Source organism: Palaemon carinicauda, chromosome 30, assembly GCF_036898095.1.
Source record: "Palaemon carinicauda isolate YSFRI2023 chromosome 30, ASM3689809v2, whole genome shotgun sequence".
Classification (NCBI taxonomy): Eukaryota; Metazoa; Arthropoda; class Malacostraca; order Decapoda; family Palaemonidae; genus Palaemon; species Palaemon carinicauda.
The window spans coordinates 56838908-56853030 of record NC_090754.1 but is presented as its reverse complement, the minus strand read 5'-3'; the positions used below and the strand labels follow the sequence as shown (position 1 = coordinate 56853030).

At 37.0% G+C, this 14123-nt stretch overlaps 1 protein-coding gene across 1 annotated transcript in view; it reads right to left on the bottom strand.

Annotated features, from left to right (window-relative positions):
* Positions 1-773: 773 nt before the first annotated feature.
* LOC137623149 (NAD-dependent protein deacetylase sirtuin-2-like) overlaps positions 774-14123 on the bottom strand; it is a 51680-nt gene continuing 38330 nt past the window's right edge. The window contains exons 5-9 of the mRNA XM_068353835.1: positions 13315-13541; positions 10494-10617; positions 6432-6624; positions 5914-6109; positions 774-4515 (exon numbers count right to left, since the gene is read on the bottom strand). Of these exons, the coding sequence (XP_068209936.1) occupies positions 4483-4515; positions 5914-6109; positions 6432-6624; positions 10494-10617; positions 13315-13541 (773 nt within the window). The 3' untranslated portion in view covers positions 774-4482. The remainder of the gene's footprint in view (positions 4516-5913; positions 6110-6431; positions 6625-10493; positions 10618-13314; positions 13542-14123) is intronic.

Below are 14123 nucleotides of genomic sequence, written 5' to 3'. Positions count from 1 at the left end.
TTGGCCTTGAGAACAATTCAGCTTAAAAACCTACTCTCGGAACGTAGACTTTTCTTACATAGGGGACTCGCTACTCAATTCGGAATTGACGGAGATTGTTCATGATTCCGTCAACTGATCTTGGAAACAGTACAGCAGTTGTAGAAATTTAAAATTCCAAATCTGTACCAAAAGTCTCTCGAGTTCTTCCTTAGCAATAAAAATTTACAGTATTAACAGGGAGTTCGACTTTACTTCAGGAATAACTGATTTTTGTCCTCAGTATTTCCTTTCCTTTTACAATTAAAATTCCACAACAACTTTTCCTTCTCAAGTAGTTTTTAAACTTCTTGACATGGAACTCGAAGACCATCTCACATAAGACGAGAAAACCTCTGTGATTCATATTCTTCAGCCTTCTAAAAGTTTTTGTTGAATAGCTAGGAATCCATAAACATTAAAATATACACAATATACATAGTGCCTCATTTTAAATTGCTTCGGAGGCCATTTCCATTTCAGAAATAAATTTTTCATATAAAATCACAAAAACTATAAGATATATCTTGAAACTGAAACTGAAAAGAAGAGTACGGGTACTCCAGTAATATACCTCTACTTTGTAATCTGTAATTCAAGTCATCAAAATCGATACATGTACAGCATTCACTAAAAAATATCAAATGTTCCCCAAACACAGCTTTTAAAATACACAATACCGGTAAGTCTTCTGACTACAGTACTTTAAAAACTCAATATACAGTACCATTGTATTAAAAAAATATAGCCTCATGCTTTATTTCAGTTTATTAAAATGTACCTTTTATACATAACTTTGGATTTTTATCATGGACATAAGAGCTATAATTCAAAATAAGACCCACATCCCTTCAACAGTTGTATAATATATCACAGAAGGCATAATGTATGAAGAAACTCAACACTAATACATAAAACATTACAGTGTTAACATTCTTAAATTAATATAAGCTTGATTTAACAGTACAGAACAACATTCTTAAAGTAGCTAATGCAATTACAGTGCAATCATCTAAAACCTAACAATTTAAATATTAATATGGATAAACATAATTATGCTTCTTTTAAAGAAACTAAATGTTTTTATAAAATAAAACAAGTTTTAAATACAACCCCATTCATCATATACGTGTCTAAACTTACGTACTGAGTGCTCCAAAGTATAATAGCCTTTCCTCTCTTGAGCGAAAGGTGGTCCGAATAAAAATGCACCATCTGGATTCTGCGTATGTCTAAACCACCTTCATCTCTGTTTGTGTAAACCCTAAATAAAGCTTTAAGATTTGTGAGTAAGAGACTGGTTACCTTAAAAAGGAGGCAATAACCAACTCTTTAACTCTGATTACTCCTAGTTTTCCTAGACTCCTACCACTATCCTCAGCATTTAAGGATATAAGACCAAACCAGCAAAAGAAGCACAAGTAGTTCTCCGTTTCTCATACCTTAACAAGGTACTTTTTATTTATGGGCCATCGGCCTTTTCTGCATCATAAAGGGGACCAATGGCTCCTCCCTGGAGCCAACCTGTTAGGGGTAAAAGAATACAAACTCCTTGAATGGGTCTCAGGAATCCTCTACTGGCTGTTGGGTATACTAGACAGGTACTACAAACCTTAAGGATCTTTTGCAGAGGCTTTAAGATGGATCTTTGCCTGAACATAGACCAATGACAAGAAGCCAGGAGAGGACACTTGCTGGAGACTTGGATTTAGGAGCAGTATGGCCGTCACTGCTGGAGGAGGCAAAACTTAACAGGGAATGCACACTGGAATGATGAAAACATTGTGGAAGATGTAAATTCTCAAGATCAAAATGTTGATCACAGATAGCTTTTTACCTGACATAACCTACGAAAGACCACACTAGTGACTGACTGATCAGCCCCTACTATATGTAAAGTTAACTCTTTTATTACTTACTGAATTTACTTCAAGAAAAAGAGGGCTTAAAACAATTGAGAAAAATTTGCAAATGAATTAGCAATAAGGATTGTGGCAACAGAATGAACAGGTCGCAGCCATGCACTACATGGGCAACGAGTTCACATCGCTCTCACAGCACGATACTTTATATTAGTGCCCACAACTTTACTGTTCTCCTGAACTATGGAAAAGGGTTTGGGAGCCCCATAGCTCTACCTTCTATATCATCCCTAGCCATTGCCTAACCTTCTTTGGTCCTAGCTTGGGTGGAGAGGGGGCTTGGACATCAATCATACAGTAAGTGTACGTGTTTGGTCTCTAGTTCTGCAACAGCACAATCATTTGTCCCATGCCTCTACCACTCGTGAGCAACCATTAATCCTTTAAATAATAATCTGCACAGTAGAGACCTTGAGAACAATAAACAGCAATGATATCAGTACTGCAAGTTTCTGAAAATTGAAGGTAATTAGAGCACCTGAGGATTCAGGTGGTACAAAGAAAGCAAGACTGATTTCAACTGTCTGACAGCCAAAATGCCTCTCGATCCTGGTCATCAGGGAGACATATATAATCAACGGGGTTGTGACAAAACAACACTTAATACAATACTCTTAAGCAAATATATCACGGAAAAAACACTCTAACCTTAATCAAATTTCAGCTTATTTCTAATGGCTATTTTGTTTATGAATACAAACATAAATGTAAATTATCAATAATTTGGCACATAATTCTATTATCTGGACAAAACTAATATAAATGCTTTCTTGAATGCTCTTCTTGAGAGTTTTCTTTGTTCCATACAAATTTCAATGTGTAAATTGGTCATTGGTCGTAAATTGTTATAAGACCTATTTCTGACTCTAACTTCAGACAAGAAATTATAGACATTAAAAAACATAATACACAATAGAGCACTCTTTAAAAAACAGTGAGAGAGAGAGAGAGAGAGAGAGAGAGAGAGAGAGAGAGAGAGAGAGAGAGAGAGAGAGAGAGAGAGAGAGAGAGAGAGAGAGAGAGAGAGAGAGAGAATTTCACAGAATGAATAATTAATAAAAGTTAACGAAGAATGCCCACTGAGCACCAATGCTTATGATAATGAAATCCACTATATTATCCAGTTCAATTTCCTGCCTGTACACACTAATTGTATTCTTTAAAAAAGAATTTACTTTTAATTAAAAACCAAAATCATTACTTAGACCAGCTATGTGAGACAAAAGATCAATTAAACATCTTGATTATATGACCAAAAGAATATTCTACCCAGTTAGACTGGCTATATCAGACACTGGTTCAAACAACAGTTACATTACTGAGGAAGATTTTGTAGCTTTCTGCAAAAAGTTATCTTATTTCAATACAAAACATCAGTATCACATTATTAAGCCCATTTTGGAATTTCTTGATTATTAAATAATATGATGATATTGTAAAGTGTAGCATCTACGACCTCTGGTTTGCAAAACTCCACCAGTAAACAGTGACACTTCTTAAGCATTCTCCTTAATGAAAACAAGAATATCACTCAGGTTTTTAATTCTTACAGAGTTCGGTATTGAAGTTTTACCTTTTCTTTGTAATAATATATTATAGAGTCAAATCTATAACCTAGGATATTTTAATAATTTAAATTAATTATAATTATAATAAAGTGGCCGGTAACGTACAGAGACAATACGCATATTTTCACCTCTGCCAAGACAATGTTTCGAGCCAATGGTATCACCGATTCAGTTACGTACCTAACATACAGTATAAGTCAGGAAAAAAAAATAAACTTAATTCTACTTAATTACAAAAACTGCGAAAGCTTCACTACTGAATAACATTAAAATCAACAGAGTACAAAGTCTTCATGCAAGAGAGCTGCTTTTTTCCTAAATCCCTTTCAAGCTAATCTGAAGAAGCTTCTCAACCACTAAGTATGTTTGGTTATGATGAATAATCATAAAACAGGACTGGTGAACTCACGGTGCAGAATTTAAATCGGTTCGCAGAAGCTTCTCAACCACTAAGTATGTTAGGTTATGATGAATAATCATAAAACAGGACTGGTGAACTCACGATGCAGAATTTAAATCGGTTCGAATGTAAGGCGCTGTTAATACAGACTATAATGGAGCAAAACGATACCAATACATTATCTATTACATAAGTTCCTCTTTTTTCCTTATTAATATAGCTTTACAATAGCACATTTCCTTCATTTATTCCTTGACTTACATTCATTTGCCTCTCTTATTTCAACCTTCAAAGGGAAACATTTAAAATCCCTTTGACTTACGGCAACATCCACTCCTTTACTCTTTAGATAAGGAAGAAAGCAGCTCTTGGTTAACAAATTACGGTCCCGCTCCCAACAACGTTTCCGATGTTGCTTCGGGACAAAACAAAGGTGCGACAAATTTTCTTTATGCCTTACGCAACAATTTTTTTTCCAGTGGGTGAAACAGAGTCCCACTGCATTTCAGTACAGACTGGATAAAAAATACACACCGGGTTGATGACTTAACAATATCACAGTTCGTATCAGGATTTACTTCTTGGTCAGGAGACTTTGTAGGTCCTCCTGCAAACAAATAAACAAAAGTTAGTGCTAATTCGTCATTGTTTTAATATTCTTTAACCCTTTCACCCCCAAAGGACGTACTGGTACGTTTCACAAAACTCATCCCTTTACCCCCATGGACGTACCGGTACGTCCTTGCAAAAACATGCAATTTAAATTTTTTTTTTTGCATATTTTTGATAATTTTTTGAGAAACTTCAGGTATTTTCCAAGAGAATGAGACCAACCTGACCTCTCTATGACAAAAATTAAGGCTGTTAGATCAATTTAAAAAAAAATATACTGCAAAATGTGCTTGAAAAAAAAAAACCCTTGGGGGTTAAGGGTTGGAAATTTCCAAATAGCCTGGGGTAAAAGGGTTAAAACAACATATAAATTGAGGGCTACGACTGAGATAACCTAAATGTCAAGGAAAATGCGTAAAACTTTAGGCAGTCTCCAACCATATAAATCTTTAATATAAACGAGCTTTTGTGGTTTAATGGCAAAGAAAGGGTCAATTTACAACTGATATGGACACCAGCAGCTTACCAGAAGAGGTTGATATATAATAAAAATGAAGTACAAGCAGTTTATTTTCTACTACCTGTCATTCCAATATATCAAATAACCTAAACAACAAAGAAATATAAAATAGAAATATGAAAACGTAACGAACAGGAGTCTCTTTGGTCTAAATCATTCAACATACTGTACTAAGTTGATTGAGTTATGTTTAAGATACATAATTGGAAGCAAAGCCGAACATAAAGACACCGTGTTCATAATCAAGTATATGAAACCAACCTGATTTTAATGGCTGGTTTACTCTCTCTCTTAACTAGAGACAGTAGCACACTATCTACATAACTAAGCACCAGTAAAAATGGTAAGCACTTCGTGTTAGTCTGACTTTATCAAAAGTTACTTGAACACTAACATAATGGTGTTGGTCCTTAAGTCTAATACCACATATTTCAAAGCAGTTATGAGTTAATAAAATAAGAACTCTTTTATATTTGTTTTAGACCTCAAAGATTTAAAATAATTTTCATAAAATAGCTACATTATTATTCAAACACATTACATTAATAACCTTCAAGAAAATAATTGGTAATGCCACTGCCTTGCGATTTGCTAGACTGGGGTTTGAGATCCAGTGAAGTTCGACAGTTTCATGTATCTACAACCTCGTCATTCTTGTAAGCTAAGGATGGGGGAGTTTAGGAGAGTCTATAGACCTACCTGCTGAGTTATCAGCATCCATTGCCTGTCCCTCCCTGGTCCTAGTTTAGGTGGAGAGGAAGCTTGGGTATTGATCACATATGTATAAGGTCAGTCTCTAGGGCATTTTCAAAGTCCCTTTGCCTCTGCCATTCATAAGCAACCTTTAAACCTTCACTGTGAAAACTAACTCACCTTCCAGCCGAGAAGTTCAGCGAGCTTAGAGCATCCTTCATCACAGTCTCCTAGCAAAGCTACGTCGCGAGTATTCCTGGGGGAATCCAGTGCGAGGCCGCCACCCCCGCCCATTCCCTGCAACAAGGCCATCATAGGGTCCAGCGACCCCGCCTTCTCACGATTGACGAGGAGCCGCGGGCACGTGGAAGGTACGCTAGAATGAAATGTGGGCAAATACAAAACATTATTTTTATAACATTGAACTTTGGTGATTTATTTTTGTTTTGTTTCATTTGTTGATGTCGGCTACCCCCCAAAATTGGGGGAAGTGCCTTTGGTATATGTATGTATGTATGTATGTATGTATTGACAATTTTAAAATAAAAGGAGGCAAACAAAACATTATGTTTACAACATTCAACTCTGGTGATTCTTTCTTGTTAATGACAATTTCAAAATATCAGAAAAATTGACAGAAAAAAAAAATAAATAGATTATCTCAGTCATAAAACAGCCAACAGCAGGATGGAACATACTTGTCAATAAGGGAGGCAAAAGGCTGAACGGTAAGCGACGTTCCTAGGATGATCAGAAGATCGCACTTCAGGAAATCGACTTGAGTCAGCATGAAGAAACGAGGTGGCAAACTCTCGCGGAAGAAGACGATGTCTGGCTTCACGACTCCACTGCATTCCGGACACGTTGGGATGTTGTCTTTGAAGATTTCCTCTGCACAATAAAACATGACCAAATTGGTTTCCTTTCCATAAAATAATAATGTTGTGAATATGCCTTCTTCATCATAAGACTCAATACTTCATACTGTAGTATTCCAGAAGTTTTATTCCAGCTGTGACCAGATTGTGGAATGATCTTCCTGATCGGGCATTGAATTGGTGAAACTTCAAAACTTCTACTGAATGTTTTTAGGCTGAACAGGCTGACATAAGTCTATCTTCATGGTTGATAAAAGACAGATCAATTTTATCAGTATTATTGATCTTGAAATATTTTATATTAATTATTTATTACTTTTCATGTAGTTTTATTTCCTTTCCTCACTGGGCTATTTTTCCCAGTTGGAGCCCTTAAGTTTATAGCATCCTGCTTTTCCAACTAGGGTTGTATTTAACCCGTTTACCCCCAGGCTATTTGGATTTTCCAACCCTTAACCCCCAGGGGGTTATTTTTTTCCCAGCACATTTTGCAGTATATTTTTTTTTTAAATTGCTCTAACAGCCTTAATTTTTGTCATAGAGAGGTCAGGTTGGTCTCATTCTCTTGGAAAATGCCTGAATTTTCTCAAAAAATTATGAAAAATATGAAAAAAAAAAAATTTTATAGCATTTTTTTGCAAGGACGTACCGGTACGTCCATGGGGTAAAGGGATGACTTTTGTGAAACGTACCAGTACGTCCTTTGGGGGTAAAAGGGTTAAGCTAGTAATAATAAGAGTAATTGATCAGCCATTTGTTTCCAGATGGAGCAAGTACGACAGAACGTAAAATACATTTAAAAAAAAGAGATGGTGAAAAATATCTATCCCAGAAAAACTTTGCAGAAATTTTGACTAATGTTAGTCTCATTTGAGGCTGTCTAGCCTTACCTCAATTGAGAAACTCATAGTCTACTATATTATCTCAATGTGGGCAATTGCTTTGTTGTTGAGCAGTTATAAGTCTCAATTCATAACCAACAAGATTAATAGTTTTTCACTGATATGTTGCTCTTGGAAATGTCAGATTTTGCTTCTCCAATAAGAGTCCAAACTAGTCCAATAATAAAAATAAATAGCAATAAGACAGAGGAGAAGAAGATGGATGTGGCAGAAATGAGAATGCTTAGGTGGATGTCTGGGGTGACAAGAGAGGATCGGATGAAAAATGACTACATAAGGGGGTCGACAAAGGTGGTGGAAATATCAAAGAAAGTGCAGGAAGGGAGGCCGAGATGGTATGGACACCTGATGAGGAGAGATGAGGACCATGTTGGGAGACATACTATGGAGATGGAGGTTCAAGGAAGAAGAAGAAGAAGAAGAGGGAGACCAAGAAAGAGATGGAGAGACTGTGTGAGAGGAGACTTACAGGAGAAGGGGATTGATGAGGCAGAAGCGCAGAATAGAAAAAGATGGAAACGGCTCATCCGCAACGGCGACCCCATATAAAAATGGGAATAAGCTGGGAGGAAGAAGAAGAAGATAAACTGTGAGAATAATGACACCCAGTAAAAATTATACTGCAGCAATAACCGCCTGTGATATCTTATATCCATCATGTCTTCACTTTGCTCCAGCGGCAATGCCTACATAAATTATGTGGAATAAACTCAAAAAATTTTGATATAAGGTAAAAATTCCCACCAGAATACTGTACTTATATCATAAGACATATTACTTTAGAATTGGCTTAGTATTAGCAACAATTTAGATAAATTCCCTTTATACTATCCAGCCACTTACATCTTTGACTAATACCATGTAAGAAGGACATCATAAATTTTAAAAGTAATTTGTATTTTTCCTAGCTATACAAACCCAAGTCCTTTAGTAAGGGTAAGCTTCTGGTGAAAGCTTTTAAAAACTAACAAGCTTCTGGCAACTGCCACCCAGTATCCGATGGTGGTACAGGTCTAACAGCATTCAGCACCTTCATTCAAATTCTGGCTGTTGAGCTGCATAGACGTGTTCTCGACGCTCTCAAACCACCCTTTAGTTTTTCTTATTTTCTCCCTTTTTCTAATTTCAGTATGAGTGTGAAAGAACTTAACAGAATGCAGATGTATCCAAAGGCTGTCTGATTGACAGACAACCCTTTGTGTCTGACGTGTAGAGGGCACTGCTGCACTTCAGATTCCCATCGTGATGTGTGCAGGGAGTGGTTGTCCTCCCAGTGGGCAACATTTCTGAGAAGGAGGAAGAGGAGATCCAAGTCCGATTGTTATCCCCAGATTCATCCTTGATATCGGGAGAGTCAGCGAGACCCTGACTTCTGACTAACAAAGCTCATCACTCCAGCCTTTCTTCGGTTAACTCTTCAGAGGGCAAACCGAAAAAGACCAATGACTTCTGGATTGAATGGTAGCTCCCAATGTGGTAGACCTTCCCGCTTCCCTTAGAGAATCGGGAAGGACTCACTTTGTAGATGAAGGCTAGTCTTCAGTGTTGGAAATCCCGGCCGTTGTGCATTGTCCGACCCAAGCTCTCCAAGTTTCGGATGAGAAGTGGCCCTGGTGCGCCATCTAGCACGTAAACAAAACATGCTTCTTACCCTTTGATGTATACCCTTTAATGGCTGCTTTTCCGGTCCCATACAGTAGGAGAACACTACTCTCTACAGGACCTCTGCTGTTGTTTTACCTATTTCGTTCAGAGTATTTATCGTTTCAGATCACGTATCATTCATTTACTGTTAAATCGTCACTGTTGTCTGATTTTTAAAATAAGAAAGTCTTCAGTTTCCTCTTGAAAGCCTTAATGTCTTCAATCATTTGAATGTTTCTTAGTCAAGATTACCTCAAACATTTATAGGTTATTAGAAGCCTTTACTTTATCTTGCATATGAACATGAAGTATTTTGAACCTGACTTGGTCTTAGTCACAGGAAGCTGCAAAGAACTGGAGAATCAAGCTTCAATCATGCAGGACAAGGCCACGTGAAAACACCAGGAACAGAACTTCAGTAAAGGTCAACAAATTGGTCTCCTTTAAATTTTTAGGGATCTTCTAATAACAGATTGGAGAATCTTCCTCTTTGAGCAACCATCTTCTTCCTCATTTCTTTATGAAGGTCCTGAATGTGGGAGAGAATAATGCAATAGAAGGCAGTTGTGAAAAGAATGATGTACTTAACCCTTGACAATGCACGATGGAATTCTCGAGAAGTTATAAAGAATGGGAGGATAATGATCACATTGGGTTACAATTTCTTCATCACCAATAACTGCTGTTAAAGATAATCCTTAATTAATAACCACTGAGATTTGGTTAAGATCACAAACTGGCAACCACAAGGAAAAGGAATAGGAACTGCAATAGTCTTCAATAACAAAAACATCTATGCTGCAGGAGAAATCAGTCCATAAGGTCTTTAGAGCCTAGTTACTCACTTGAGCAAAAAATTAGGAAAAGAACTTATGTAACGAAATCCAAGGAAAGAAATATATATGTTATTTACAAAGAGGAAGATCATTGCCTTCCCCAATTGGGATGAAGTCATTACATTGTGCTCTATGGAAACCAGTTTCTTAGGCATCTTTGAGGAAGAGCTTTTATTTATATTGTCCCTGTGGTCCCCAAATCCAAGAGTCATGTCATTTACAACAGGTTTTCAGGATGCAAGCCACACTATTTCTATCAGGATAGTAGTATTAAAATCCCTGGCATACAGATGATAATAACAATTAATCAATTCAACAACTGTACAAAGTTGGAAAATTTCAAACAGAAAAATAAGAAGGAATATCTTATATAACACTGCATTTAATTGACATACAGTACTCAGACTTCAAAACAATGGTGCAGTATCTTAGAATACTTCATTATTTTTAAAGCAAATGATTTTCCGTGTTAATTTTGATTATTTTTCAGCAATACAGACCTTTCATCCATTCCTGACTGTACTCCTTCCGACATTCCAAGCAATGAGACGTTCGGAATGTGCCGTGGGCTTCGACGACTTTGTCCGCAGGTAGGCCGGCCACGTGCTCTAGAGTATCTACGTTCTGGAAAAACATTCTACAGATAAAGATTATAATAAAAAGATGGAATAAATAAATCAGGCATCAAAAAATGAACAAATAGCTATGTAATAAAAGGAATCTTTTAAACAATACCTAAAATACAAACAACTTATATTTCCTACATGAGAATTTGGGAAAACTTCTAAAACAAACCAGTCAGAGTAACCGACAGCCATTAGCTTGCTCAAAAGCAGAAGATATGAAGAACATACATACACATACATATACCAAGCCACTTCCCCAACTTTTGGGGGGTAGCCGACATCAAACAAATGAAAAAAAAAGGGGACCTTTCCTCTCTACGTTCCTCCCAGCCTGACAAGGGATTCAACCGAGTTTGGCTGGTACTGTTAGGGTGCCACAGCCCACCCTCCCCCGTTATCTACCACAGATGAAGCTTCATAACGCTGAATCCCCTACTGCTGCTACCTCCGCGGTCATCCAAGGCGACCGGAGGAAGCAGCAGGTTACATGATATCAAGAGAAGCTACTGCATTTCTTTTTCCAATCAGAGGATTAGGAAGAATGGCTCGGAATACAAGTGAAAAGTTTACATCAATGAAAAAAGAATAACAAACATTTCTCGATTCCCTGTGGATAACAAGCTTACTATTTTCATCAACCTTTTCAATTACATCCTTCATTAATCAGTTTTTCATCCGACCTCTGGGCCCTATTTTGGGGAAACCTTACTTGCTTACGTAACTCATTTTCATTAAAATTCAATTTCTTCTATCATATTGATGAATAAATTTACTTTTCTTATGATATAAAGTTTTATGTATTTTATAAAAATCTTAAGCATCTATTTATCTATCTACCAATGCCAGACACTTCCCCCAATTTTGGGGGCTTGCCAACATAAAAACGAACAAAAGGGAAACTTTTCTTTTCTTAGCTCCTCCCAGCCTGATGAGGGTTACGGCCGAGTTTGGCTAGTACAGCTAGGGTGCCACAGCCCACCCTCCCCCATTACTACCACAAATGAAGCTTCATATGCCAAATCCCCTCCTGCGGCTATGTCAGCGGTCACTATGGTGACTGGAGGAAGCAGGAGGGCCCATTGGAATTGCTTTATAATCACTCGCCATTTGTTCCTAATTCTAGCCAGCTCTTTTGCCTCTCTTAAGCATACAAGGCAATAAAAAGTACCTCAATATACAGTACACTATGTCTTATGAGATCTAATGGGCTAATGTGAAACAGCTCCAAGATATATAGAAATTAAAATCTGACATCCTTACCTCATTTTGCTGACAACAAAGCTAAACATGATTTAGAATTGACTCCCTTTTTGGTATACTATAAACAAACGTAATTTTCCATCGAGGATAATGTGTGACGGGCATTTCCCATACAGCTCTGTAATGGGTACACAGGATACAACTTCTATAGACTGGAATAGGGAGAGACAACTGTACAGTATCAGGTTTACACACAACTCTGTTTCAAGAATTTGGTTTCCCAAAATTTATCTAAGGATGGATACAGTACAACAGTGTCATTCTCAACCTCTTCGTTAACTGGGTTTGATAATAAAGCATATCCAGCAAAGGAAATGAATTTGGATACATTCTCCTCAACCCAAATCTAAATACTGTAACATGGTTGTAAAACTCGCTGGGAAAAGGCAAGGAGAAAAGTGATCAAGAAATACATGCCCCATACAATATCTCAGCTGTCCTTGTTCTCCTCAAGTTGAAGACGTCACAGAAGATCGCATCTATATACCAATGTTATTTGTCATTGAAAGAGGCAGAGGAAATAGACTTTCCTCAGAAGTTGTGTTGATATTCAGTTAAGAAATACCATGGGAAATGTATAATAGTTCAAAGATAACATAAAATTTCTCCAGAAAAAATGGAAATGTCTACATTCACTATTATACATCATTTGTTTTACATAAACAGATATCAAATGCATAAAACTACCACCATACTAAATTTTTTTTATCGAGGCAGATTTGCACCGACTCGCAGGGGTGCCCTTTTAGCTTGGAAAAGTTTCCTGATCGCTGATTGGTCAGAATTATCTTGTCCAACCAATCAGCAATCAGGAAGCTTTTCCGAGCTAAAAGGGCACCCCTGCGAGTCGGTGCAAATCTACCTTGCTAAAAAGAATTGGCTATAGGTACCATGACTCTTAATATTACTTGATACAAGAAAGACCAATCATAACTATAAGTCCTGATTTATCTATGTAAACCTCTGATGCCAAAGATGGCTCATGGTACAAAGGACATTTATTCGTCTTCGGTAACCAAGTCACAAAGCCCACTATCTTAGTATGGAGAGACCGCTTAAGCCTGATGTAAATTTATAACTGCCAAAGTGTGCTCGATGATTAGATCTACATTCTAATCATCGAGCGATTGGATCACAAGGCCAAACACCAAACCAGCCATCTCACTAGAGTCCGAAATCATTACCAGCCAAGTAATAAAAGCTAATTATTTCTTGAAACGGTGTGTCCTATGCAATAGCTTAGTCTAGATCACATACTGTTAGGGTCACATCAAGTGTGGAACTAGGTGTGGAAGTTTATCATGGATGATGCCATCTTTGTCAGTAGTTAATAAGAAAAATTTAAAGCTATAGTTTGTAATTATTTATAAAGAATATGCAGTATTACTTATGGCTATATAAAAAACATACATGAATTAAATAGGGATAAACATACCTGTGTATAATGTCTCAAAAGGAGACCTTTGTCATGAAGCAACCGAATAAACCAGTGTGAAGGCGTTGGGTTGAAGGAACCTGGATACAATTCCTTGGCGAGTACAAAGAAGGGCTTGGGATTATTCTTGAAGTATTCTATATCGAAAATAGCTTCAGGACAAGGGAGGTTATACTTCTCCAAATTACTGTAGAGACCAGAGCCGGGCGTCCGGAAATCGGGAATACCTGGAGAGAAAATACGGTACGATTTATGTACCAAGGGGAAAACGTATGAAAGTCAATACTGTACAGAAGGTCCACCAACTTACAGACGTTTGACTTACGAACATTCGGCAATACAGTACATAAAAAAATCGAACATTCGGCAATACAGTACATAAAAGAATCAAACATTCGGCAATACAGTACATAAAAAAATCGAACATTTGGCAATACAGTACATAAAATAATCGAACATTTGGCAATACAGTACATAAAATAATCGAACATTTGGCAATACAGTACATAAAAAAATCGAACATTCGGCGATACAGTACATAAAAAAATCGAACATTCGGCGATACAGTACATAAAAAAATCGAACATTCGGCAATACAGTACATAAAAAAATCGAACATTCGGCAATACAGTACATAAAAGAATCGAACATTCGGCAATACAGTACATAAAAAAATCGAACATTCGGCAATACAGTACATAAAAAAATCGAACATTCGGCAATACAGTACATAAAAAAATCGAACATTCAGCAATACAGTACATAAAAAAATCGAACATTCGGCAATACAGTACATAAAAAAATCGAAC